Genomic DNA, 25,504 nt, shown 5'->3' with positions numbered 1-25,504 from the left:
TCAAGGGTTGCGTGGGCCAACTACGAGCTCCAAATAAAAAGGGCTCGATCGTATTCGTACTGTCGTCATAGATTTGGTTGTGGGCTACTCATGCAAAGCCCACGCGCTTATATTTGTAATTTCATATATTTCAAGGTAAAACGATAGAATCTCTTTAATTAATTAGCCGATTACTCGATTAATCAATGATCTTAGCATTCCATTAAAAGCTAACTTTTATGGTGAAAGAAGCATTTGCATTTGATAAGGACTATTCCATCCAATTTTCGTAGCATATTCCATTCTATGGGGTTTATCTTATAGAAAGAGCTCTTTTGTATAAAAAAAAAATTTCATTAAATTCAAAATTAACTCGATTTGATATAAAAATTCATTAAGGTTAGATATATTTGTATACTTCATGGGTCGTGCCACTCGTGATACATCTGTGTATAACACATCCATACATAATATATACAATATGCCACGCTCTTTGTGTCATTACAGTCTTCCAATTATAGAACAATATTCTAATAAAATTTAGAACAGTTAATATTGAGGTTCACGCGCTTTCGGTCTAGGGCTTTATCCCACGCGCGTAGCCCTTCTCTCTCCACGTGCTCACCGTTTCTCTCTCTCTTGCCGGATAAATAAAAACCGACGAGACAATCTTTCTCCGCCATCGGCAACGAATTTACCGTTTTTATCCTTCTCGTTCCCGATACGCCTTCCACCTGTTCGAATCTTCTTCTTCTTGTCACCACGCCTTCCATCCAAGTAAACCCAAATTCTCTCTCCTCTCTCTCTCTCCGGGAGACGAATTGGAATTTCGAATTCGCGGATTGCCGGCGTTTTCTTCCTCTCCCGTTGTTATTTCAGCGGTGATGGCGTAGCCAATTTTCATGATTTGATGTCTGCGTATGGCTCTCCAGCTTTTGTCGTCCGCCGGTGAACTTTATCGATCGGGGGAATAGAGCTACATGTATTCTTCCGTTGTTTCTTCGCTTCTTGTTTTGCTGTTCCATGAACTTCGGAGGTATTGTCTTCGCATATTCCTTTCGTTTAGTAGTTAAGTTCTTTCGATCAAAATCGTGGAGAATTCTGGTGTATTTGTTTCGAGTTTCGATGACGATGAAACTTCCTGGAACTCTTCTTTACCTTTTTGCAGTGGGTTTAGGCGATTTTGGGACGAATTGACGTTTAGTGGGGAACTAGACTTAAATTTTTGAAGCTGATGGGGAATGGTGATGATGGTGAGGAAAAATGCGTGTTCCCATTAACGAGTCTCCAGATCGGGTAAATTCTTCTGCTTATTGATTGTATGCCTATTTTCTTATTGTCGGGTTTTATTTTCAATGCTATGATCCATTGCTCTTTTAGGTTTCCAAATTTGTGATGATTATGTTCATTCAGATTGGCCTTTGTTGAGTTTTCGTAGACAACTTCAAACTATTGATTTAAAGAGATCAATAATTCTGAGGCCAAATAAGATCTTTTCGGAAAGCCGGCTGATTTTCCTGCATTGTTCTGTCTGATTGGGTCTAATTTGAGACAGCTGGGTTTATGTTTTTGCTTTGGTATCTGAACTTTCATTTTGTGCTCGAGATTGCAGGTCTCTAACTAGTTCGATATTTCAGGTTTAGTTTTGTTTGTTTGAAAGCACTTTGAATCACTTCTCTAGCAGCTTTTTTTCCCCAGTTTTCATGCAATGTGAAATCTGTGCTCTAATACAAGACGGTGTAATCAAAGTTTGGGATTTGTTCGGCTACCGATAGTAATTTTTAATGTTTGTTCAAGGTTTTCACTTATTTCCGAGAATTACCGTTGTCTTTCTTGATGCATTGGTTGCAGAGACTTGCAGTCCTATCTTTCTGATCTTAGCATTTTCCTAGCCAACGAAAGTAAAAAAGTTTACATTTTGGTGGACAATCGGCCATGGCTGAATCCTGGCCCTCGAACTGCTCGCTTGTGGCAATTAATGGTTACCAAGGTTGTAAAAGATGTCTCGGGTGTGCTTATTCCTCGTTGTTCAGATAAAAAAAAATATCACAAAGTGAAACATCTTTGTTTATTGCAGTCCAGACTGTCTCCTTTTGCAAACACAAAACGTCGGAAGGAGAAAACAACGCAGAAGCAGAAAGAGATTTCTCACGGCTCTAACGATATCAAATTGAAGAAGCTTCAGAAATGGTTCTCATTGATTGATGCGACAGCGGCATTCACGAAGAAGAAAGTGCCTGCAAAGAAACTGCAAAGCACTTTGTTTCTGAAGAATGAGCTGCACAAGACATTGTATGGCTTCATCGTATTTGAAGTTGAATGGACCAACGTGAGGGGAATTAGTTACTTGAATGAGTTGCAGGTACAACCCTTTGCAGCTATCTTTCTTCCTCTTTTTTTGTTTGTTTATGAGTCACATTGTATAGTTGTACTTGTTTCTCACTTGATTTCTGTCTTCACATAGACAGGTACATCTCTTGCTATAGAAGCTAAGGTCATGCAAAGGTGGGAGTATGAAAGCATAGATCAAGCCGTGACAAGTATGTCCGTTTGGTTCTCTGGGACAAAAACCGAAAAGTTTTGCTTGAAGAAATATCTTGATACAGCTATAGGTAATTTATCATTTTGTCTAAAGTACATCTTTTGCTCTAATATTAGTTTTTGATAAAAAAAAAATATTTTCCCATACTCTGATTTGCTTAAGCTTGTAATATCATACCTGTTCCAGGAGAGGTCTTTTACGATGCTGAAACAGAATTCTCGAGAACGACCCATGTTGATGATGGTGAAAACCTTTGCCATGACAATCTCTCAGTTGACAATGGCTGTCCCCACTGCATCAGAAATTTCTTCGACGTTTACCCTTGTGCTAGTGCGGATTATGATGAAGGCGAGCCTCACACACCACCTCTAACTGGACCTTGCAAGAGAAGAAGAGTAACCAAGGCTGTCGGCTCCGGGGTTGAAGTTGACGTTTATATGGAGGAAACACCTAAAAGAGATGACAGTGTCTCGGATCACTGGGAGAACCATGTAACTGATGGGGAGAACATAGGTGAAGCAACTCAGTACAAGGATGTCTTGGTTCTGGTCAGATTCAATGACCGTGACCTCCCTTTCAAATTGCGCGAGATTATAATGGCTGACATCCGCTTGCTTACGTTACTTGAAGCTGGACTTCCATCTTGGGTCTTGTTTCTGCAGTCATATCCAGGCTTCTGCCATCTCTATCGACCCTGGATGTGCCCTCTTGCAAGAGCATTATACATTATGATCTCCCTCATCACTGTCGTGATAGGATTTTACGATCTGTACAAGAATGTCCCTCTTCTGAAGGCTACTGCTTCTCGGCTGTGCGGGCCCCTTTTTGACTGGATCGAGACATGGGACATGGTATCCCGGATCCAGTATTTGGGAACGATGTTGTTTCTTCACAACTTTCAGAAGGCTGTCAAGTGGACTTTGACAGTAGGACGAGCGCTTCGATCATTCTTCTCTTTTCTTGTTATGCCCTTAGCAAAGCCACTCATCGACATTTTGGAACTGCTCCTTCCTCTGTGGAATTTAATGGCAGAAACAGTGGAGAGCTTTGTTTCAGTGATCTGGGTAATCATCGGATCTTCTTGCAGCCTTGTCGGTGACATGGTAGACCTGCTGCTCTTGCCCATTTGGTTTACACTCTCGCTAATTTGGAACGTTAGTGAGTACCATTTATCCTCTTGAGTATTGCTTTTTTAAATGCGTATATTTTAAGCATACGTTTCTGGTGATCCCTTCTCCAACCGATTTCCTTTTTGATGATGGCAGCAACTTTCATTTTGTTGCCGATATTCTGGATCATATGGGAAGTGGTATATGCACCGATAAGAGCGTTTCTTGCTTTGGCTAACTTCTCGGCTTGCGTATTCTCAAGCGTATACGAGGTAGTCAGGGATGTGTGGGTGTACACGAGCAGCATGCTCCAGCTTGCATCAGATTCTCATGCCACCGTAAAGACATACGAAGTCTCCATGTTGCGATCTCTTTGGAATGACCTCTTCTCTCATGTCAGTAAACAGTTCAACTTAATAAAAAAAAATGCTATTGCATAAAACATTTCTAACATCTCTGGTTTAACGTGTTTGATTCCGTCATTTTCAGATTTTCCGGGCCGTAAGGAGTATATTAAACGGGTTTGTAGCCTTCTTCGCTGCTTGCAACAGGCACCGGCTTAGGTACGGTTTTTTTAGACATAAATTTTACTTGTATACGTTCCTTCCGACACAGAGAAGTAAAAGAAACACTTGCCAAGCGGAATTTGCTAGTTAACATTTAAATTTTACTTGTATTATACGTGCTTCCTGGCAAGTTCTGAGATTTGTGTGGATATGGTTTATTTGCAGCATATATAATCACTCACAGGACTTCATCCACAGAGTATTTGGATGCGCCCCGAGATTTCAGCACATAGATTCAAGACTCGGAAATTCCGTGCCAAGCCATCAACGTACGGTGAGTTTTCAACGCAATCTTTATCCTTTACCTGTGTTTTCTGAATGTCCTTTCGGGTTCGCATTATTTGATCATGAAAAAGGATGGACCAGATATAGAAAGAAGAAATAAGAAAGAGAAGAAGCTCAAGCTTTATTACGTAGAGAAAGACATTAAAAAAAACCACCAGAAAGTATGACGTCGGTCCATCTGATTCTAGTCATCCACACCACATGGTGTAACATTTCGTCGGATTGATACGGGGTTGAACTGATCGTTTGCAGGCGGAAACGAGGCGGAAATTGCACGTAGAGTAGACGGCGACCCCGAGGGGATGATCTCATCTTGGAGAGCTTGCTTGCTTGTTGTCCCATTCAACTGCGGTGGAGGATTCTGCCCCTTTTGTTCATATTCTTTGATTCTTTGATTCTTTGATTCATCAAGGTTTTGTCAGATTCTCATAGTTTCTATATTCGTAGGTGTCATCTTCCTGTTTTTTATACGGAGGTCCTCCTCCCTTTGTAAACAAGTGAAAGAAAAGGGACTATGCAGAGATGGTGTAATGATAATGGTACAGTTATAACGACGTCGTTTTCAAAGATGTTAAAATCTTTCAGAAGCCTTCTAAGTCGGTCCAAATTCAGACACCTTTCGGTCTGTCTGATGGGTTGCACGTCGAAAGATATAATTAAAAATGGTAAAAAGACTGATAAAAGATTCCGCAAGTAATTTATCAGTGGAAAACGTCGTCAAAATGCAGACAGCGGAATGAATAGCCTAGTCTATGATAACACGCGCGCCTAAAGAGCGCGTGAGATAGTGGGACTCCACAAAATATTGTCAACGAGTCTTTTTGAAACTCGCCAGCCATGCAGGTTATATACCCAGAATAACCCACCTGCAGAAGAAAAAAGAAAGAAAGAAATCATCTCCGCCATTAATCGCTGAGAAGAGATTCACAAGAAACGATGCCGAGCAAGCTGAAGAAGGCGATCGGAGCGGTGAAGGATCGGACGAGCATAAGCCTCGCCAGAGTCGCTAACGGCACAGTCTCCGGCGTCGGAGCATCGCTCGAGATCGCCATCCTCAAGGCCACCACCCACGACGACGACGACCCCATCGACGACCGCCTCGTCTCCGACATCCTCTCCATCATCTCCTCCGACAAGTCTCACGCCTCCGCCTGCGCCGCCGCCATCGCCCGGAGAATCGGTCGGACCCGGAATTGGATCGTCGCTCTGAAATCCCTCGTCCTCGTCCTCAAGATCTTCCAAGACGGAGATCCGTATTTCCCGCGCGAAGTCCTCCACGCCATGAAACGCGGCCCCAAAATCCTCGATCTCTCCAGCTTCCGCGACGATTCCAACTCCTGCCCGTGGGATTTCACCTCCTTCGTCCGTACATTCGCGCTCTACCTCGACGAGCGACTCCATTGCTTCCTAACCGGGAAATCCCAGAGACGGTACACGAACCGGAACCAAACCGGAACCCGTTCCCGGCTCGCCGTCAAGAATACCGAACCGGCGGTTCGAGACATGAAACCGGTGATGATCCTCGACAAAATCACGTACTGGCAGAGACTGCTCGACAGAGCTATCGCGACTCGGCCAACAGGAGCTGCGAAATCGAACAAGCTCGTGAAGGCGTCTCTGTACGCAGTTGTTCAAGAGAGTTTCGATCTGTACAGAGATTTTTCCGATGGATTAGCGCTTTTGCTGGACAGTTTCTTCCATTTGCAGTACCAATCTTGCGTCAAGGCGTTTCAGGCCTGTGTTAGGGCTTCGAAGCAGTTCGAAGAGCTCAACCTGTTCTACGATCTCTGCAAATCGATCGGCGTGGGACGAGCTTCAGAGTATCCGAGAATTGAGAAGATTTCCGAGGAGTTGATCCAGACATTGCAGGAGTTTTTGAAGGATCAATCTTCATTTCCGGCGAATGGTGGAAAGTCTCTGTCTCCGAGTGACGCCCTTCCGCCACAGTCGAGATCGTCGAGAGATTCGACGGTTTCGAGCTCGCATGACTACGGAGATTCGTTCGATATGTCTGGTGGTAGGTATTCTGATTATGGTTCGTATTGCAGTACATTAGAGGATCTGATGAACAAGACGGATGCAGAGGGGACAAGTCCTCCGATGTCGTGTTATTCCGAACCCTACGGCGGTATTCGAGAAGATCCAGGAAATAGTTTCGACACATTTTCCACGAAATCTCTTCCCAATGTTCCTTCGGTTTCGGATTTGATGACAGTCGATCTCGATTTGCTCGAAGATGTTAACTCCGGAACCGAAGCTATTCAACAAGAATGGCACGATCCAAAGGCTGAACCGAACGATCCTTGGGAGGCGTTAATGTCGAGAGGTGAACATAGCAAGAATCCGGCAAGCATTCCTCAAGAACCCTCGCCGTTAGATGATCAGAAAGATCCCGGGAATTGGTTGCTTGCGTTGGAAGAAACCGCGACAGCGGCGCAAGCGGACAACACAATGGCGTTGGTGCCGTTTGGGTTAGACCAAACAACACCGGCAATCCAAATGGACTCCGACCAATACAACCCCTTCTTGGAAGATCCTTCCGGTTCCAATCCCTTTCCCATGGGCCCTACCCCTACGCCACCAGAAAACGTGACCGGAGAGGCGAGACCGAGATTGTTTCAGACGGAAAGCGAACCCACGTTTCGGGCAAATGTTCCCGAGGATTTCGAGTGGTCGTTTACCCCGACGTTCAGGGCGGTGGAGGAGGAGGCTTCCTTGGGAAAATGTGATCCGTTTGGGACCGGTGAAAGTTTCGGGATTTTCGGAGAGGCATTTGTAGGGAATGGGAAGGTGGTGGATCAGCAAACCGTGTTGGAAGAACAGCAGTTATGGTTGCAGAACCAGAGCAGGATCATGTCTAAGCATTTCAACTGATGTAGACTTCATTGTAATCCTAATTCCGTTGATAATTTAGGCGTAGAGAGTTTGGTGGGCATGACAAATGTTTCCTTCTCTGTTAATTTCTTACAAACAGTAACCCAACCCTTTTAACCCGATCCTTATCAGTGTTAGAAAGGCATGGGGGATCTATTCATATAAAAACTCTTGGGTATTAACCCACTGGGAAGTTGTCTTTTGCATCCCATAAAGCGCAGGCTGCCGCTGCGGAAGAAGCAAAGCTCATCGTTGGACAACAACTTTCACCCACAAAAGGTAAGCTTTGATTTTTCCAAGGTTTATCAAAGGAAACTTGTCCCTCCCTTTTGGCCTGATTCCTGCTCTCTTTCGGGTCGGGTTTCCACGTTTTTTTATATAAAAAAAAGAAACAGTTGTTTGTTCTTGTGTTTAATAATTTACCTTTTAACTTTTTTTAAAAGAAAATATAAAAAAATCATATATATCCTTGTTTAATAGTTAAAATATAATTAATATTCATTGAATTTTAATCATAAAAACATCGAATTTATTTGAATTAGATAGTTTTAATTAAGGATAAAATTAGGGATTATTTTCAAAATCTAAAATAATATCTATTTAATAACAAAAAATTATTGTTTATAACGTTTAATTATTAAGAAATGGAGGAATATTGGTTAATCAATCTTAGATTAGAGTAGAAAAACAATCAATCAATTGACTAGTCACATATTAGAACCCCTGTTGAATTTTGAATGTTTTGTACAATGGTGTGAATGCTTTGTTTGTATCATTAATTTTTTTAAGAATTAATATACATATATATATATATATATATGTATATATTCGACTGTATCTATATAAATTTGAAAAGCAGTATATAAATGTATCGTTGAAAATTGATTTTTATGATTCATGGATTAAGAATTATTATTATGTTAAAGGGGAATGCAATGAATTACCTTATTTAGTAAATGCAGAAATTAAAATAATTTGCTCGCCCTTCCATTACGTTTTGGAATTTCTTTCTACCCTATATAAACAAAAAAGGAATATTTTAATTCGCCATAATAAAATCGAACTTCTCGTTCCCTCCTCTCTCTCCAGTCCCGGAAGTGGCAGGGGAGGAAGAAAACAGCCTCTTCGTCCTCTTCTCTCCTCTCTCTCTCGCCTGAAACCCTAGAAATCCGCAGGGTATGCTGTTCATCTCTTTGCCTTTCTTCTTCTTCGTTTCTCTTTTGAGATGTCCATTGCTTGTTTCTCTCGGATTTTCGTGCGATAAAGCTTGAAGGAAGCTTCTTGTCATTTCTGGACTAAGCTGGCTATTTCTCGTGTGTTTTTCCCCCGGGGAACTTGCATGTACCTTCTATTTCTTGCGCTGGTTGTTGTCTTTTTCAGGCTTCGTCGGTTTTTGTTTGATCGATCTTCTGTATCTACTCCGGTTTTCTATGTACGCGAGTTCACTTTGCTTTCTCTTTTCCTGGAAAATTTCTCGGAATCCATTGGGTTTTCGCTGAGAATGTCGAACTACGATTCAATTTCGCGTAGGATCGTTTTGATTTACTGTTGTGGATTTTGATTTCGGCCACTGTGTATCCGATTTTATATGTTCGTGTACTATTTTCGAAAACTAACTCCGTAATGCATGAACTCGCTTATGCAATTGGATTTACGGGGAACCACAATGTCATTTGTTTGACAGTCATTTGTGTCATTCTCGTTCCTTTGGTTTTAAGTCCATGAAAAGGGCTTGTGGTGTTCTATGGATGATTTTAAGCATTAGCTTGACTATGTAATATTTGAACTAGTGATCGAGTTTTGACTCGCTTCTCTTGTGCTTAGCCTGGATTTTGTACTTATTTAGGACAAACTTAAGCTGTGTTCCTTTTGTCTATGTTTGGAAATTTCAGTTCTGAGAAGACAAATGGAGAGATCAAACAGCGCTGAAGCTGGAGAATCTCAATCATTGCCACCACCACCAAATGATACTAAGCCTGATCGGCCCAGTCATCGAGATTATGCTATCACCACGAGGCGTGGGATTGGAAGCAATGGGAACCGGATATCTTTGCTTGCCAATCATTTCAATGTTTCCGTCAAATCCCAGGATATAGTGTTTTACCAGTACACTGTAAGCCTCTATTAGTCAGTGCACCATTTTCTTGTATTTTATCCGGTGTGAGTGCAAGGCATACAATGCAGTGATACGACACAGGTTAATATCACCACCGAGGATGGCAAATCTTTTGAAGGAAAAGGAGTAAGCAGGAAACTCATCGACAAGCTTTACCAGACTTATTCGTCTGAACTTGCTAGTAAAGAGTTGGCCTATGATGGAGAGAAAACTTTATACACTGTCGGTCCTCTCCCACGAAATGATTTTGACTTTATCATCGTAATGGAGGATACATATGCAAAGAGGTGTGTCAATTTCATCTGTAGCGAAATTGTTTTTTCAATGTGACACATCTCAAGTTGTTTTTATGTTAATCTGCTAGTGAACGTCAAATCCTTGATGTTGATGGACCTGCTGATACTGGGAAGAGATCGAAGCATTCGCTACTGCCAAGGAATTACAGGGTGCAGATACATTTTGCTACCAAAATACCATTGAAGACTGTGTTTTGTACTCTAAAAGGGGCAGATGGTATGGATAAAAGCACTCAGGATGCACTTAGAGTCCTTGATATCGTACTGAGGCAACACGCAGCTAAGAGGTTTACTTTTCTGTCTGTTTCTTATGTGTTGTATATATTTTAAATTAAAAGAATTCTGGCCTATCGTCTGATGGACCAAGTATATCATCATACTTCGCATTCTGTTTGTTTGCATGTCCAATAGATGTACATTGATTTGCTTTTCATATCTGTTCTAAATTCTTATACTAGACTTGGCGGTTGTACAGGGGTTGTCTTCTTGTTAGGCAGTCTTTTTTCAGTGATACTAGGCACTCTGTCGATGTTGGTGGAGGTGTAACGGGTATTCGAGGCTTTCACTCCAGCTTTCGTCCAACACATGGTGGACTTTCTCTGAACATTGGTATTACTCTTCCTACCTTCCCTATCTCTTTAGTTCTTAAGTCGTTTCCTTCTTTATGTTAGTTAGACAGTTTGTGATGGTCCAAATTTGTTGTCCTTTGGTGATGGTCTGTATAGACTCATCAACAACTATGATCTTAAAGCCTGGACCTGTGATTGATTTTCTACTGGCTAACCAGAATGTAAAGGAAGCACGACAAATTGACTGGATTAAGGTAGAAGTACTGGCCTTGAACACAATATCTAAGTCTACATTTGACTTTTGGTTTCTCAAACTCAGTTTCTGTTTGATAATTGCAGGCTAGGAATATGCTTAGGCATATTAGGGTAAAGGCAATACACCGTAACATGGAATTCAAAATTATAGGGCTCAGCGAGAAGCCTTGCAATCAGCAATCGTATGGTCCCATGTCTCTGGTTCCAAAATAATCTTTCTGCCTTTCCATTAGCCCCTTGACGGGAAAATCCATTTTTTCTAGGTTTTCAATGAAAGTAAAAGGTGGTGGCAGTGAGGAACGGACGCTAGAGATTACTGTATATGACTATTTCAAACAAGGTGGCATAGAGCTTACCTATTCTGCCTACATGCCATGTCTTGATGTTGGCAAGCCAAAACGCCCCAATTATCTACCGCTGGAGGTCTGCCAGTCCAACAGTTCCTCTGAGGTTTCTTCTGTATAGTGTTTGTCCTGCACTAGTGGATTTTGATTTCTGGCCCTTTTCTTGCAGCTATGTGAACTGGTCTCTCTTCAGCGTTACACAAAAGCATTGTCTGGCATGCAACGAGCATCACTTGTTGAAAAATCAAGGCAAAAGCCTCCAGAAAGAATTAGAACTATCAATGATGTGAGTTTCATCCTTTTATCTGAGACGATGCTTCATTCTTGGATGGTGGTTTATCATTGTTGCTGACTGGGGTTTACAGGCATTGGATACCTGCCACTATGATGATGACCCATTTTTGGCTGCATGTGGTATTTCTATAGAGAAACGAATGACTCAAGTTGAGGGCCGCACCCTCAGTCCCCCTATGGTACTTTTGATATATTCTTATGTTAGGACGAACAAGGAATTGCATTGTCATTTCTGTTCTATTGATTTCCCAAATTCTTTTTGCACATGGTATTGTATTCCATTTGTAATTTGCAGTTGAAATTTGGCAAGAATGACGATTTTTTACCTCGCAATGGACGTTGGAACTTTAACAATAAGGTATTTATCAATGGATTTATTTATGCGTGTATTATCGTTCTTGGTTGGTAGTTTGTTCTCGATCTTTTTGTCATTGGGGTTGAACTTTTATTTCTGGAGCTATGTTCTTTTCATTTCATTTCTACAAACGATTTAGCGGTTCTTTGTGCCCCACTTTTCTCAATATGCAGGTGCTTCTACAACCAAGCCCAATTTACAAATGGCTTGTTGTAAACTTTTCTGCTCGATGCGACACTAGTCACATTTCCCGGGAGCTCATAAACTGTGGCAGGAGGAAGGGCGTTGTATGTTTCCTTGAGAATGTCTTTGTTTTGAATTTGATGTGAAGTAATATTACTGACTTTGTCTGAATGCTGTTTGTTAAATAATGTAGGACATTGATCGGCCATTTGCACTATTCGAAGAAGATCCGCAGTCCAGAAGAATGACTCCTGTCAAAAGAGTAGAAAAGATGTTTGAGCAGATGAAAGCAAAACTCCCAGATACTCCTTATTTCATCCTCTGTGTCCTGCCAGAACGAAAGAACTGCGATATCTATGGTATACCCCCTAACCCTCTTTTTTCTAAGTTGTCTTCATCTTGACCCGCACTTATCCACTCTTTTCATATTATAAGGTCCCTGGAAGAAGAAATGTCTCGTTGACTTTGGGATCAACACGCAATGCATCTGTCCAACCAAAGTCAATGACCAATATCTCACCAATGTGCTTCTCAAGATCAACTCAAAGGTATTATTAGAATGAATGGGCTTAAGAAAATGTTGTAGGTTTTGGTCTTCTGTTTCTTGGTCTCACTCATTTCATCTTTATTTGTGTAGCTTGGAGGCATCAATTCACTCTTGAGAGTAGAGCACTCTTCCAACATACCTTTGATAAACGATATTCCCACTATGATCTTGGGAATGGATGTATCACATGGATCTCCAGGCCGTGCTGATACTCCTTCTATAGCAGCGGTATTATAGCCTCCATACTCATTTCTTTCTTTTTATTTTTTCATTATCCATTGCCCGGCTCCGTTATCAGCATATGGTTATTCATCTGTTTTTTTATTTTATGCAGGTTGTTGGTTCCAAAAGCTGGCCCTTAATCTCAAGGTACAGGGCAGCTGTGAGATCGCAGTCTCCTAAACTGGAGATGATTGATTCCCTCTTCAAGCCCATTGAGGATCGTGATGAGGGTATTATGAAGTATGTGAACGCTACTCCATCTACTTTACTGTTATTAATGCACGAGATCTTTGAATCTTGCTATGCTTTGGATACCTTCTGGTTATTGTGTGCAACTCTCTTTTCGTTTAAAATCTCTCTCCCAACAGTGAATTGTTTAGAGAGTTCTACATGACCAGCAAGGGGCGAAAGCCAAAACAAATCATCATTTTCAGGTACTACCAACATGAAACTCCTCTCCAGCCACGTTAGAGGGTGTTAACTCATCACCAGGAACCTTATATTTTAGTAGCATTCACATTGGAATAAAGCAATTTTTACTTTCTTTTTAAAGCTCCAAGATCTAAATGCTTCATTTTATTTTTTAATAACGCTTTGTATGTTTCTTAGGGACGGAGTAAGTGAATCGCAATTTAACCAAGTCCTAAATATTGAGGTGGACCAGGTCATAAAGGTCTCTCATTTTGGCATCCCTGACCAGTCCATATTGCTGTCAAATTCCTGTGTAGAACAGTACTAAGTGTGCTTAAGGGCGGTTTGCTTCTCGTACGTGCAGGCATACCAACATTTTGGTGAAACCGATGTTCCAAAATTTACTGTTATCGTGGCTCAGAAGAACCACCACACCAAGCTGTTTCTATCTAACGGTGCTGACAATGTCCCCGCAGGTAATGATACTTCTTCTCCATCTGTCTCACTATGCGATTCAATTACTCCTAATACTTGTTCATCACATATGACTCCCTTTCCTCAAGGAACCGTTGTGGACACCAAGGTTGTGCACCCAAGACACTATGACTTTTACATGTGTGCTCATGCTGGGATCATAGTAAGTTTAGAACCCTTGTATCTTTTTTTTTATTACCCCAGATCATAATACCTTTTCTTTTTTGCCTTGGGTCTCAGGGAACCTCAAGGCCAGCTCATTATCATGTTTTGCTCGACGAGATTGGTTTCTCCCCCGATGACCTTCAGTCTCTTATCCATTCCCTCTCTTATGTGTAAAGCCTCTAGCCCGCATCCTAGATTTTTCAGACAAAGTTTGTCCTGTCTCTCCCTTACATCATGTACTCATTAATCAAAAATGTTACAGGTACCAAAGGAGCACAAGCGCCATCTCCATCGGTAACTCTCTTCTTCTTCTACCACAATTAACTGAAACTGTGTCCCTGTTTTCTCTCTCATTCTGCGTTTCTTTCCTGCTTCTGTCAGTGGCGCCGGTGCGTTACGCTCATCTTGCAGCAGCTCAGGTAGCACAATTCATCAAGTTTGAGGATTTATCGGAGGCGGGGAGCGATAGCGGCAGAGTTCAGGACCTTCCATCTTTGCACAAGCATGTGGAAAGTTCCATGTTCTTCTGCTGAGTAAACTCGCCTACAGGTAATGATATAGTACATCATTTTGCATATAGTTAACAAAAAAAGGGTTATAAAATAAAACCAAGAACAAGTAGGGATCAGGACAGGCGTGGGCAGGTGATATTTTGTTCGGATTGGTTCGGTTTTGTTGGGCCGTACAGGCCCATTCCACATTCATTGTAGTAGAGGCCCACCAAGGTTTAGGTTTCCTCAACAACATCTTCACAACTCTTTTCAAAGTCAAAAGTGTTTACCATTCAAATGTTGTTTGCATCAGATAAAAGGACAAGAGACGATGAAATGTGGCTTTGAACAGAGTAATTGTTTTCTCCCAAGTCGTTAAATTTCAACTGCAACAAGTAGACTCGGTCATTGATGAGATGTCCTCTGTGCTTGTCCTTTCCGGAATTAGTAAGGGTTTCATATTAGACTACGAGTCCATGAACCACATCTATCTCAAATTATTGTTAAGCAATTGAAAAAAAAAAATCTGAAAATTGTGTATTGGATTTTTCTGTTTTTTAAACCTTGAAATATTACAAGTAACAAAAAAAAAAAAAAAAAAAAAAAAAAAAAAAAAAAAAAAAAAAAAAAAAAAAAAAAAAGAGTCCAACAAAAGTATCTGTTTTTTTCTGCGCCAGAAAACCCTTGACGTTTGGTCTTCGTGTCAATGTACTGCCGGTGGACATCACACACATGATCACACCTCAAGTGGCCACGTGGCCAATCTAAACGAGCTCGGACCACGTATCTTCCCTCAAGCTGCGGAGCAGGAGATTTCTTGCGCCAGAATCAATGCGCTTTGACTATTTTGCCCCTCTCTAGAATTTTCTTGCAGCGTGCGAGACTTCGCTTGGTTCCAAACTTATTTCAGTACCATTTATTTCTTAAATTTGATATCTCACAGCGAAAGTTTTAGTTTAAACAATCATAGTGTGCTTGCATAAATTCACATTAAATAGTTTCATTTGTCCCCGTACCTATGGTTGTTACCTGTAAACAGCGACACGTACGTTATTTTACACCAATATTTTACACCTAGTATAAATATTACTTAATTTTAATATAGCACTAAAAAAAATCTCAAAAAACAAACTACACAATAAATATATCAACAGTTTTGGTTTTTTTTTTTTTTTAAACCTTAAAAAATTAAAAAAAAAAAAAAAAAAAAAAAAAAAAAAAAAGAGTCCAACAAAAGTATCTGTTTTTTTCTGCGCCAGAAAACCCTTGACGTTTGGTCTTCGTGTCAATGTACTGCCGGTGGACATCACACACATGATCACACCTCAAGTGGCCACGTGGCCAATCTAAACGAGCTCGGACCACGTATCTTCCCTCAAGCTGCGGAGCAGGAGATTTCTTGCGCCAGAATCAATGCGCTTTGACTATTTTGCCCCTCTCTAGAATTTTCTTGCAGCGTGCGAGACTTCGCTTGGTTCCAAACTTATTTCAGTACCATTTATTTCTTAAATTTGATATCTCACAGCGAAAGTTTTAGTTTAAACAATCATAGTGTGCTTGCATAAATTCACATTAAATAGTTTCATTTGTCCCCGTACCTATGGTTGTTACCTGTAAACAGCGACACGTACGTTATTTTACACCAATATTTTACACCTAGTATAAATATTACTTAATTTTAATATAGCACTAAAAAAAATCTCAAAAAACAAACTACACAATAAATATATCAACATTATACACAAAAATAAATATATTACTTTGATCTTTTATAAAAACATCATAAGAAATCCATAATACAATGACATTCCAACTATACAAATAAGATATCAAAGTTTACTATCGTTTACCATTTTTTTTTAAAAAAAAAATTAAGGAGAATCGTTCAATAAATTGCAGGGTGTACAAATCGTTCCGTTTTTGTTAGGAAAAATAACCCGGAGAAATGGTTATTACAAGTGTACCGTCGTTCTCACGCAAAGACGAAAATACCCTTCGTCTTTACTGAATTTAGTTGTCATAAAATAAGATTATATATATTCAATAATTTTATAATTTAAGAACCTTACTATTTTCCGGATCGTGATTTCAATATCATGTTTTTACTATCTGGATTTTAATGATATAAATTAAAGTTGACAACAAGCTACAAAGTCAAAAAATGCATTGAACTTAGAAATTATAAATTTGCAAAAAAAAAAATGTATACAGATTGCAATATTAATTAAGTTTAGTTAAGGTGATGGTCCACGCATCGGTTGTAAGTATTTAATTTTAAATTGATACACGAATATTATGCATTTAAATTAGGTGCGAAAATATAGCACATTAATTAATTAGACGAATTTGGAGAGAGAGAAAAATGTCCTACGAAGTCCCTGATCCGACGGTCCAGGTGGAGCCATCTCACATGAGAGATCAGTTCACGCGCATGCCATTTGATGAGACAGTAGGGGTAATATTGTCATTTCGTAAAGCAAGCAGAATTTATTCATCCGTACACGAGGGGGCAAAGACTCTCTCACTCTGCACAGTTATTTAATTTTTGTTTTTATTTAAACTCTCTTTTTCCATTTTTCACATTGAAACACAAACATCGGGGGAGAAAAGGGCCAAAAGAAAAAAAGGAAGATCCGAAAATTTTCCAGGAAATTCTCAGATTCTGGGAAAAAAAAGGCAGGGAGAGGAGGGCGAGAAGAAGGAAAATTAAATCCAATTGGAATATATTGGCAGGGATTTTCCTTTTTGATTTGTTGTAAACGAGAAACCTCTGTTGGGAAAAAAGGAAAGTTAAAAATCTTAGATTTTCACCGTTTTCTTCGTCTTTATTCTTCATCGGTTTCCGGTTACTGAGAGAGAGGGGGAAAAATCCGTTTCCATATATGATAACCACAATCTACCTGTGATTTTTTCTCTTCTTTGTTTGATCATTGTCGTCATCGTTTCCTCGCAAATTCATACGATTTGTCCGTGGTTTTCCGGAAGATAAACGACAAAACAAAAAGTTTGTCTTTGTGACTGTTTTCCTATTTGCTATGCGACCCATGTCAGAAACTCAGCATGATCAGAGCTCTATTGGGTCGAATCGATCTTCCGAGAAAATCGAAGGTTAGTTTCCAATTGTGCGCGTTCAGTTTTCATGAAAGAACAAATGATCGATTTTGGTTTCGATAATGCGTTCGAAGATCGTATGTTTTGTGTTGATCAACGGTTTCAAAGTCTCATTGTGTTTGCCCTTCTTTCCTAGATTTTTTTTTTAAACCTTTTCGACGTTTCAGAAACTCGGAGCTAATATGAACATGTCCCATGTTACTCGTGTTTGATCCATTGTGTTCTTGTCGTGTTCGAACTTGAGATCATTAGCTCTTAAGACGACTCCGGAATTATTGAACAGGGATCAGTTTCTCCACCGCATATGTTCTGCACTCGCTTTAACTCGAAAACCCCAGAATTTGATAGCTTTTCACGGATTTCTGCAATGGGTTTTACCTAATTTTGATTCAAGTCTTCCAATTTCTGGTGCTTCATCGTGTTTAGATAATGATAATCATCTCAATGATCTGTTTTTCGGGTTTCCTATTATATGTTTTTTCAGATTCCTTTAGGCGGATAAAGTTGAATGGAGAAGGTGATGTTCAATCCGGTCTGTATCCTGATCGTCCCGGCCAACGAGATTGCCCGTTCTATCTGAGAACTGGGTTGTGTGGCTATGGCAACAACTGCCGTTACAATCATCCTCCTTATGTTTCTCAGGTCAGACACTAGAAATCTCAAATTGGAGTTGCTGTTTCCATGGCTGTCCTTGTTTTGCTTTGGCTTAACAGTTCTGTAAAATCTTCACAGGCTGTTATTTATTACAAAGATGATCTCCCTGAGAGAGTTGGACAGCCGGACTGTGAGGTGCATTTCTTGAATTTTTCTTATAATCTTCTTTCTCTTGTTCATCTGAGAAGTTTTAGTTGCTTTTTCTGGTCTAAGCTTGTGATAGATTATGGATTTAGTATATGTGTTTTACATTCACAGAGCTCTATATAAGCTTGGTTAGTGTAATGTACCGTTTCGTGTTCTTCCCTCGAAAGCGTTTGCCAAGCTAGGGTTTTTTCCTTTTTCTACATTGGTTGCAGTATTTTCTGAAGACAGGAACCTGCAAGTATGGCCATACGTGTAAATATCATCATCCAAAGGACAGGAATGGAGCTGGACCTGTGTTGTTCAATGTTCTTGGTTTTCCTATGCGTCAGGTAATTTTATTTTTAATTTTTTGTTTTTGATTTTGACTGTAAGAGAAACCTTATTGAACCTCTTTTTCAGGGTGAGAAATCGTGCCCATATTACCTCCGGACCGGAACATGCAGATTCGGAGTTGCTTGCAAGTTTCATCATCCTCAACCTGTTAATGGACCTTCTGCTGCATACGGAGTTTCTAGCTATTCTTCTGTAGGTTTGCCCTACCTTGGCGGCATGACAATGGTGTCTATGCCACCTGCAACTTATGGAGCAGTACCACGTGCACAAGTTCCTCAGGCCTATGTTCCTGTCATGGTTTCCCCCTCTCATGGCATTTTACCTCCCCAAGGCTGGACTACTTACACTGTGAGTCTAATTATCTTGTTCTGTGGTTGAAGTAGAAACCTGGTTTCTGGGTTGTTATAAACTAGAGCGCACAATGGGTACATCTACAGGCTGGAAACATGTTGGATGATTCACATTATATGTAATGAGTTTGTAGTCATGGCATTTCTTGTGTTTTCTTTTGGGACAGGCTGCACCTAACCAGATATACAATGTGAAGGATCAACCTGACTCGAGTTCTAGTGCATCAGTGCCTGTGGCTGTGACGTCGAACCAGGGTTTGGCTGGAAGACTTGACCAGCCAGAATGTCGGTATTTTATGAGCACTGGAACATGTAAATATGGAGATGACTGCAAATATAACCATCCTAAAGAAAGGAATTCACAATCTCCACAAAATCTCTTAAGCCCTGTTGTTCTCCCATCTAGACCTGTAAGTTGCTCTCTCTCTCTGTCTCTCTCTCTCTCTTATTGCAGCTAAGACCTTACACCATCTTATTCTGATTTTACCAATAAAAATAGACCTCATGGGAACAAAAAGAGGAAAACCATAACTTTATGTTAGAAACTATAGTGTGTACCTGGAATTAAGTACCTTAGAATTGGATGGGCTAATAGAAGATTCTTTTGTTAATCTTAATAATAAAAGCTATAGTTTTTTATATCTTAGCCTTAGTGTTTACCCATAAAATCATATCTTAGTCTTAAAACCTATTTTAATAGTCATTATGATGCAGAATTCTGTAGTTGAGATTTTCTCTGTTCTACTCGTGTTGTCTGTAGGGGCAACCGGCATGTACTAACTTCATGGCCTATGGATTCTGCAAGTTTGGACCAAACTGCAAATTTGACCACTCTTTGCCACCATACCCTTATAACATGGCCTTGACCATGTCTCCTTCGCCTGCAACTTATGCTTCACCAGTCTCAACTCGTCTTAGGATCTCGCCTCCAAATGGCTCTGATTCGCCTCCCCTGTCTGAAGTGAAACCCGCTGAGACGAACCAGAGCTCAGAGGCTGAGAAACCGGGCATTAACCCTGAACATGTTAACTCAGAAGTGGAGGTTTCATCTGAAAATTCTGCCTTGACCAACGATCACCAGCATCAGAATCAGCAATGTGGTGGAATCTCCGATTAGGGTTTCTTGAGATGTGCATGATCTCTATTGTTGTTTTTTGGAAGGAAGGGGGGTGAAAAATGAAATGGGTTCTCCATTTTTGGGATTTTGGAGATTGCCTCGGCTCACACGGATAGGAAGAGAGAACAAAAAAAGGAGGGTTGAAAGTTTTTATTCTTGTTTCGACTTGGTTAATAAACTCTACCTCGGAGGAAAGAGAGAAATTGACATTTATATTTCTTGTCATCTTCTTACCCATTTTGTGTTCATGTCTCCAACAAGACTTGTGTTGGTTTCTTAACCAAAGCATAACACTGATTTGAAGAATAAATTATAAACTCAAATCGTTGAATTTAAAAGGCATCATCAAAATATCTAATCTAATTAATTGCTCAGATCACAAGATGCAAATCCACTAAATTTGGATGACTAAACTGCCCCCGTCTTAAGTATGAAGGTATTAGTAATTTATAATAATAAAGCTTTATGCTTTCTTTTTTTTTTTTTTGGTAAACTGTGGTTTTATGGTATCGAGAGGGGAAAAAAGTTGGAAGGGAGTTTTGCCGGAGAAAACTTTGGGTCGAGTTTCGTCCTTTGCGTGGGGAAGACGATCCCCGTTGCGTTTTCTCGAAGATTCTCCAAATAGCAAGCGAAACGGTCGACTCGCTCGAGTCGACTCACACCGAGTTTTGACACCTCTGTGACGTGAAAATGCAGCGACTGCGAAGCAGAGGGACGTCGCTTCTGGGTTTCGCAATTGTGCCTCAGCTGAAGAAAAAAACCCTAAATTCATGGGCTGCAATCCAGGATTCGTATCTCTCGACCAAGGTGCTAGGGTTTTCTTCATTTTTTCCGAATCTGTTTTCTCGTTGGTATTGATAAATTTTAGATTTTTCGAGGTGATTGTTGATTTCGAGGAACTGGGTAGGGATTATTCTTCTGGGTTTTCGTAATTTTTCTGTTTTATCTACTGATTAATAGGTTTTGGTTCATATCTTAGGCGTTATTCGAGAGCCACAGAGCCGTCTTTACAATCGGAACTTCTATAGCATCAGTTGCTACAGCTTGGGCAGGTGAGTTGCAATCCGATCTTTACTTATTTCTCTCTCGAGTTCTTTTCGGTTATGAATCTCTGAAAGTCATTGGCTTTTGCAAAAGATTCAAATCTTGAATCTGTTGAATCGGTCTTGTGGTTGATTCTCCTGTTGCTTGATTGATAACTTATATCATACATTTTTCACATTTGGTTGAAGCTTTTCTCGGGTTCTAGGTTTTGGATGTCTAGTCTGTTCTTGCATCGGAATGGTTTAAAAATAGTTATCTTTGACTTCCTATGTGGCTGAAACCTTAACTTCGAATTTCCTATATGATTTGTCTGGAACTTTTATCTGTCCGAATGTAAGAGATTGTTGTCCAGCACGAGAAAGGCGTCAAATTGGTTTTTCTTCTGATTATACCGACTTCAAAATCATTCAGCGACTGAGCTGTTGCCATTGATACATGACTGCGCAGGTTACTCAATACGCCATTATCATGAATCTAAAATCGATCAAAGGCTTCAATCAATTGAAAATGCGGTGAGTGTCTATTTCATTTTTTCTTAATCTATGCCCTACTTGGATCATGTTTGTTTTGCTGTAGTTGCCTTAGCTGGCCCTTGTATGAATTCTAACGACTTTTGTCATCAAAATGATCCCTGAAACTATGTGAATGAGCTGCTTACGAATTGGGATTCAAATAACTGGTGATCGACAATTTGTCATGAACATAGTTTGTCTCTGTAGGTTTATTCTATTATAGTCTCGTTCTTGAATTCCTTTGGAATCTCCCGATTAATCTTTACCCGTGTTGTTAGTTTCTGTTGTATCCATTAAGATGATATCTCGATCGCTCTATTGTTTCTTCTTTGCCCTGCATCCGGTTTTTTGGGTATCTGAAACTTTGTTTTCATTGAGGCAGATGAAAAACAACCATGATCTCGAAAGAGGAGAACTGAAGAAGCTTGTTGATCCAGCGGGTTCCAGGACTGCTTTTACAATCGCTACCGCTGGAACCACTTTAATCATAGGGTTTGTCCCAACTCTCTTTCTTTCCATGTTTAAAACCAAAGGTTTTATGTTACAACTACTCCACAGGACATATATGTTCACAGTTGTTTTTCTGATAATTTAGCAAATAGGTCAATGATGTTGATGAAAATCCGTGTTTCTTTTTCGGGGATTTTCAGGTATGGATTGGGTTGGCGAGGCGGGATGTGGTATGCAAATAGGAAATATAGAAGGGAGCAATTGAGATTAGCGGGTCAGCTAAAACCGAGGAGCTGGCAATTACTCGGGAGAATAAAACCCCGAGGTTGGCCATCAAAGCTCCTCAAGCGGCCTTTCCGGAGACACAGAACTTCCGAAAATGATCTCAAGACACCTGGGAAAACACAGAACCTTATCTAGTACCTGTTCAAGATACAAAGGTAACCACTTCTTGCTGTTCAGGACGCCATTAGATTATTCCTGACCGAAACATGGAAAGAGATGATGGCCTTTTACTGGTTTACTGCATTCTCTGCTTCATTGAATATCGTGTAAGAGAATATTGGTTTTTTCGTTTACCCACAAAGATTTTGGGGTTTCTCTCTTCTTTGTTGCAGTGATCAATCATGAAGTTGCGTTTTGAGTTTAGCCACATCTATTTGCAGCCTCTGGTTGAAATCATCAGTGACATTGTTGGAAAAGAGCCGAACTTTCTTACTTGTTCCAGTTTTGTTTGGTCGAAGTGGAGGCTGATTTGATACAGAAAACATATTTATATTATGATTCAAGATCGCAAAAGGATGAGTTATGTTCTTGTTCAAGAATCAGAGGAACAGACCCTGCTCATATGAACATGGGACGAGAAAAATCAGCCCACTATTTGTGAAGTTGCATTGTGTTCTTGTCCCCATATTTTCCTGCAGAAAGTTTTGGTAATAATGATAAAACATATACTTCTCAAAGACTCGTCTTTAGAAAGAGATTGTAACACAAGTGACTGCATATTTCCAATCGAAGTCGTTCATTCTAAAAAAAAAAATTTTTTTTTGAGAGAGCAGGACGTGAGCTGACGTGTAATAATATTATTGGTTGACACACGTAACTCCGATGAGCCGGTGTTTTTAATTCTGCTGCTTCGCAGTCTCGAGGGAGGGTTTCTGGAGAAATTTTCTTGAGAAAGTAAGTGTGAGGAGAAAGAGGGGGAAGATGTTGTACAAATCGCCATTGACGTGGCTCACGCTTCTCTCTTTGTCTTTTGCATTCTTCGATCTGGGCAATGCCCTTTATGGGCCTTCGTCGCCTGTGCTTCAGCTCACTCCGACGAACTTCAAGTCCAAGGTACGACCGTGATCGATGCATCGCCGTGTCTCTCTCGCTCGCTCTCTCCCTCTAGGTTTATCGTTACTTGTTTGGTTTCCCAGAAAGAAAGGTGTTGTTTTTTCTCTGGGAAAATCGAAAGCATATCCGTTCGTTGGGCCCGGCTTCGTCCTTGACGATGATCCTGTAACACAGTACGATCTGGATTTTCTCTTATTCGTTTTGCTTACGCAGATCCGGTTTGGCATATACTCCCGATGCGGTCTGAATGATCCACTTCGTGGGTATTGTAAATAATTAACATTTTGGATAAACATGAACAAATTCCACCGTTCTGCGACTGCATGGGATGTCTGGATCGCTTTTTCCTTAACATTGTTTTGTTTCATGTGATGCCTTGTTTTCTTCGATGATGGTGGATTGAAATTTCTATTTCTGAGTAGCATGATCAATGATTAAGTTTTAAGGACTGAGGATTTCTATTCTATGAGTCTGTGACTCTGTAGTTGGTTATAAAGTGTTAAGCATTCTGCCTGGATTTTGTTCTTGGTGATTCATGTCAATAAGAAAATGTGTTGGAAATGGTGGCAGGTTCTTAATTCAAATGGGGTTGTGTTAGTTGAGTTCTTTGCACCATGGTGTGGTCACTGTCAAGCTCTAACACCAACATGGGAGAAGGTGGCTAATATCCTGAAAGGTGTTGCTACTGTGGCTGCCATTGATGCAGATGCTCACAAGTCTGTTGCTCAGGTTTTGTAATGTTTATCTCAAGTCTTCTCATGCTAAACTTCTTTCCTTTCTCAGATTTCCATATATTTCGAACAACTTTTATGTAAGTAAAGAGGGGAATCTGTTATGTATAATCCCGCTGATGAAAACGCCGTATCTGCTCCAGGAGTATGGTATTAGGGGTTTCCCAACGATTAAGGTCTTTGTTCCTGGAAAGGCTCCAGTTGATTACCAAGGAGCAAGGGAAGCCAAACCTATTGCCGAATTTGCCCTCCAGCAGGTTTGTCACGGTACATTTATTGATTAATGGTTCCATATTTAATTATTCTATTACAAGATTGTGAGCATGTAGTGGTGTTTTTCCATGAAGTTAGGGCCTCTACTGATGGATTTCCACACCAGAGTGAATAGAGCTCACCTTCATTGAAGTCTTTTGTATATGTCTCCTTTTTCCTATGTCGTGTCTTTATAATATACTTTGTTTTTTTCCTTTTTGAAGCTGTGAAATGCCGATTTTTTCCACGTGGGTTTGTATGCATAGATAACATTCTTAATAGAAAAATATTGTAGTCCTGCTCTTGTTAATGGATTTTTACTATTATTCATCACATATTGCAGATAAAGGCTCTTTTGAAGGATCGGTTGCATGGCAAAGCAACTGGAGGAGGATCCAGTGAGAAGAAATCTGAGCCCAATGCTTCTGTGGAATTGAACTCTAGCAACTTTGACGAGTCGGTTATCAAAAGCAAAGATCTCTGGATTGTGGAGTTCTTTGCACCTTGGTAAGTTATGCCTTTTTTTTTCAATCCCATGAACTGTTCATACCGAATGATCTGTAAATTTGGAAACACATTGCCTGATTTAACTTTTCATCACCATTGGTTGCTAAATTTAACGTGTCCATGAGAAAGACCAGATGGGTGTAAACCACAAAGTATTTACTCAATAACATCCATTGTTGAAGCTGAAGATGAAAAGCATCAAAATTTTGTTTTCTTGTTTCTGCTTAGGTGTGGACACTGCAAAAAGCTTGCTCCTGAGTGGAAAAAGGCTGCAAAGAACTTGAAGGGGAAGGTGAACTTGGGTCATGTAAATTGCGATGCTGAGCAGGTAAATACCACGTACAACATTAAACCGAGAAAATCATCGTTGTTGAGTGGCTGGCTATTAGTTAAGTTCACTGCCATGGATGGACATTAATGTTTAAGTCTGATATCTCTGAAGTCATTTACATCTATAACATGAATTCTGTTTCAGCTGCTACATCATTGTCTTCCAACTTCAAACTCTTCCCTTTTTCTCAATTTTTCCATCTGATGAGTTCTTAGAAAGCCGTTTTATCTATGGCAGTCTCTAATGAGCAGATTCAAGGTACAAGGATTCCCCACGATCTTGGTGTTCGGCTCAGACAAAAACAGCCCTATTCCTTACGAGGGCGCTAGAAGTGCGTCAGCTATAGAATCCTTTGCTTTGGAACTGCTCGAAGCAAATGCCGGCCCTGCTGAAGTAACTGAACTCACTGGCTCGGTAATATGATCATTTTCCTTTATCTTTTTCCCGAGCTTTTTTAGATGTGCTTGTGCTTGACCCCAACCTCGAACATTGACACTTGTTGCTTACTTTTTTTTCGTGTAGGATGTAATGGAAGAGAAGTGCGGTTCAG

At 40.3% G+C, this 25,504-nt stretch overlaps 6 protein-coding genes across 10 annotated transcripts in view; all 6 read left to right on the top strand.

Annotated features, from left to right (window-relative positions):
• The first annotated feature begins 533 nt into the window (after positions 1-533).
• Positions 534-5,050, top strand: LOC104826134. Of its 3 annotated transcripts, XM_010558674.2 has the most exons (10): positions 543-1,015; positions 1,148-1,275; positions 1,831-1,969; positions 2,057-2,341; positions 2,444-2,591; positions 2,708-3,679; positions 3,787-4,025; positions 4,120-4,193; positions 4,362-4,470; positions 4,734-5,050. In XM_010558674.2, the coding sequence occupies exons 2-10, from the start codon at positions 1,214-1,216 to the stop codon at positions 4,764-4,766; spliced, it is 2,061 nt and encodes a 686-aa protein (XP_010556976.1). In that variant the 5' UTR covers positions 543-1,015; positions 1,148-1,213; the 3' UTR covers positions 4,767-5,050. The 3 variants fall into 3 exon arrangements, with proteins under 3 accessions (XP_010556978.1, XP_010556976.1, XP_010556977.1); XM_010558675.1 differs by lacking the exons at positions 543-1,015; positions 1,831-1,969 and having other exon boundaries at positions 1,157-1,275; XM_010558676.2 differs by lacking the exons at positions 4,120-4,193; positions 4,362-4,470; positions 4,734-5,050 and having other exon boundaries at positions 534-1,015; positions 2,708-3,675; positions 3,787-3,935.
• A 24-nt stretch (positions 5,051-5,074) lies between these two features.
• Positions 5,075-7,550, top strand: LOC104826133 (clathrin coat assembly protein AP180-like). Its single transcript, XM_010558673.2, has one exon. It carries the CDS (start codon positions 5,418-5,420, stop codon positions 7,353-7,355), a length of 1,938 nt encoding a protein of 645 aa, XP_010556975.1. The 5' UTR covers positions 5,075-5,417; the 3' UTR covers positions 7,356-7,550.
• Positions 7,551-8,424: 874 nt separating this feature from the next.
• Positions 8,425-15,062, top strand: LOC104826132 (protein argonaute 6). 3 transcript variants are annotated; one of them, XM_010558671.1, is made up of 24 exons: positions 8,425-8,531; positions 9,248-9,468; positions 9,553-9,758; positions 9,836-10,054; positions 10,243-10,376; positions 10,493-10,590; positions 10,676-10,773; positions 10,855-11,014; positions 11,105-11,221; positions 11,301-11,408; positions 11,525-11,587; positions 11,758-11,871; positions 11,961-12,126; positions 12,203-12,315; positions 12,405-12,542; positions 12,649-12,776; positions 12,905-12,970; positions 13,146-13,209; positions 13,312-13,423; positions 13,511-13,584; positions 13,662-13,756; positions 13,849-13,880; positions 13,968-14,135; positions 14,755-15,062. In XM_010558671.1, the coding sequence occupies exons 2-23, from the start codon at positions 9,262-9,264 to the stop codon at positions 14,117-14,119; spliced, it is 2,664 nt and encodes an 887-aa protein (XP_010556973.1). In that variant the 5' UTR covers positions 8,425-8,531; positions 9,248-9,261; the 3' UTR covers positions 14,120-14,135; positions 14,755-15,062. The 3 variants fall into 3 exon arrangements, with proteins under 3 accessions (XP_010556973.1, XP_010556974.1, XP_010556972.1); XM_010558672.2 differs by lacking the exon at positions 14,755-15,062 and adding an exon at positions 14,391-14,502; XM_010558670.1 differs by lacking the exon at positions 14,755-15,062 and having other exon boundaries at positions 13,968-14,384.
• A 1,588-nt stretch (positions 15,063-16,650) lies between these two features.
• On the top strand, positions 16,651-20,024 carry LOC104826131 (zinc finger CCCH domain-containing protein 3-like). Its single transcript, XM_010558669.2, has 7 exons — positions 16,651-17,185; positions 17,673-17,830; positions 17,921-17,977; positions 18,202-18,318; positions 18,389-18,670; positions 18,840-19,082; positions 19,433-20,024. Exons 1-7 carry the CDS (start codon positions 17,113-17,115, stop codon positions 19,787-19,789), a joined length of 1,287 nt encoding a protein of 428 aa, XP_010556971.1. The 5' UTR covers positions 16,651-17,112; the 3' UTR covers positions 19,790-20,024.
• A 252-nt stretch (positions 20,025-20,276) lies between these two features.
• On the top strand, positions 20,277-22,682 carry LOC104826130. The gene is made up of 6 exons (XM_010558668.1): positions 20,277-20,596; positions 20,769-20,841; positions 21,281-21,345; positions 21,728-21,837; positions 21,996-22,235; positions 22,413-22,682. The coding sequence occupies exons 1-5, from the start codon at positions 20,480-20,482 to the stop codon at positions 22,213-22,215; spliced, it is 585 nt and encodes a 194-aa protein (XP_010556970.1). The 5' UTR covers positions 20,277-20,479; the 3' UTR covers positions 22,216-22,235; positions 22,413-22,682.
• A 234-nt stretch (positions 22,683-22,916) lies between these two features.
• The window catches only part of LOC104826128 (protein disulfide-isomerase like 2-2-like), a 3,775-nt gene continuing 1,187 nt past the window's right edge, over positions 22,917-25,504 (top strand). The window contains exons 1-7 of the mRNA XM_010558666.2: positions 22,917-23,133; positions 23,704-23,862; positions 24,008-24,121; positions 24,460-24,623; positions 24,852-24,951; positions 25,192-25,368; positions 25,477-25,499. Of these exons, the coding sequence (XP_010556968.1) occupies positions 23,002-23,133; positions 23,704-23,862; positions 24,008-24,121; positions 24,460-24,623; positions 24,852-24,951; positions 25,192-25,368; positions 25,477-25,499 (869 nt within the window). The 5' untranslated portion in view covers positions 22,917-23,001. The remainder of the gene's footprint in view (positions 23,134-23,703; positions 23,863-24,007; positions 24,122-24,459; positions 24,624-24,851; positions 24,952-25,191; positions 25,369-25,476; positions 25,500-25,504) is intronic.

The sequence above is a fragment of the Tarenaya hassleriana genome, unplaced genomic scaffold (assembly GCF_000463585.1).
Source record: "Tarenaya hassleriana unplaced genomic scaffold, ASM46358v1 Cleome5, whole genome shotgun sequence".
In the NCBI taxonomy this organism is placed as follows: domain Eukaryota; kingdom Viridiplantae; phylum Streptophyta; class Magnoliopsida; order Brassicales; family Cleomaceae; genus Tarenaya; species Tarenaya hassleriana.
The sequence above is the reverse complement of the archived record's forward strand: the minus strand, read 5'-3'. Positions and strand labels throughout refer to the sequence as shown.

What these genes read in the sequence shown, in the direction of transcription:
- LOC104826134 (XM_010558674.2), top strand. Translation starts at nt 1,214, where the DNA reads ATGGGGAATGGTGATGATGGTGAGGAAAAATGCGTGTTCCCATTAACG. An exon ending in TGCAACAGGCACCGGCTTAG is followed by an intron (nt 4,194 to 4,361) that starts GTACGGTTTTTT and finishes GTTTATTTGCAG; the next exon opens with CATATATAATCACTCACAGG. An exon ending in TGCCAAGCCATCAACGTACG is followed by an intron (nt 4,471 to 4,733) that starts GTGAGTTTTCAA and finishes GATCGTTTGCAG; the next exon opens with GCGGAAACGAGGCGGAAATT.
- LOC104826133 (XM_010558673.2), top strand. Translation starts at nt 5,418, where the DNA reads ATGCCGAGCAAGCTGAAGAAGGCGATCGGAGCGGTGAAGGATCGGACG.
- LOC104826132 (XM_010558671.1), top strand. Translation starts at nt 9,262, where the DNA reads ATGGAGAGATCAAACAGCGCTGAAGCTGGAGAATCTCAATCATTGCCA. An exon ending in GTGGCAGGAGGAAGGGCGTT is followed by an intron (nt 11,872 to 11,960) that starts GTATGTTTCCTT and finishes TAAATAATGTAG; the next exon opens with GACATTGATCGGCCATTTGC. An exon ending in ATACTCCTTCTATAGCAGCG is followed by an intron (nt 12,543 to 12,648) that starts GTATTATAGCCT and finishes TATTTTATGCAG; the next exon opens with GTTGTTGGTTCCAAAAGCTG.
- LOC104826131 (XM_010558669.2), top strand. Translation starts at nt 17,113, where the DNA reads ATGCGACCCATGTCAGAAACTCAGCATGATCAGAGCTCTATTGGGTCG. An exon ending in AAGGCTGGACTACTTACACT is followed by an intron (nt 18,671 to 18,839) that starts GTGAGTCTAATT and finishes CTTTTGGGACAG; the next exon opens with GCTGCACCTAACCAGATATA. An exon ending in TTGTTCTCCCATCTAGACCT is followed by an intron (nt 19,083 to 19,432) that starts GTAAGTTGCTCT and finishes TGTTGTCTGTAG; the next exon opens with GGGCAACCGGCATGTACTAA.
- LOC104826130 (XM_010558668.1), top strand. Translation starts at nt 20,480, where the DNA reads ATGCAGCGACTGCGAAGCAGAGGGACGTCGCTTCTGGGTTTCGCAATT. An exon ending in AGTTGCTACAGCTTGGGCAG is followed by an intron (nt 20,842 to 21,280) that starts GTGAGTTGCAAT and finishes ATGACTGCGCAG; the next exon opens with GTTACTCAATACGCCATTAT. An exon ending in GGAACCACTTTAATCATAGG is followed by an intron (nt 21,838 to 21,995) that starts GTTTGTCCCAAC and finishes GGGGATTTTCAG; the next exon opens with GTATGGATTGGGTTGGCGAG.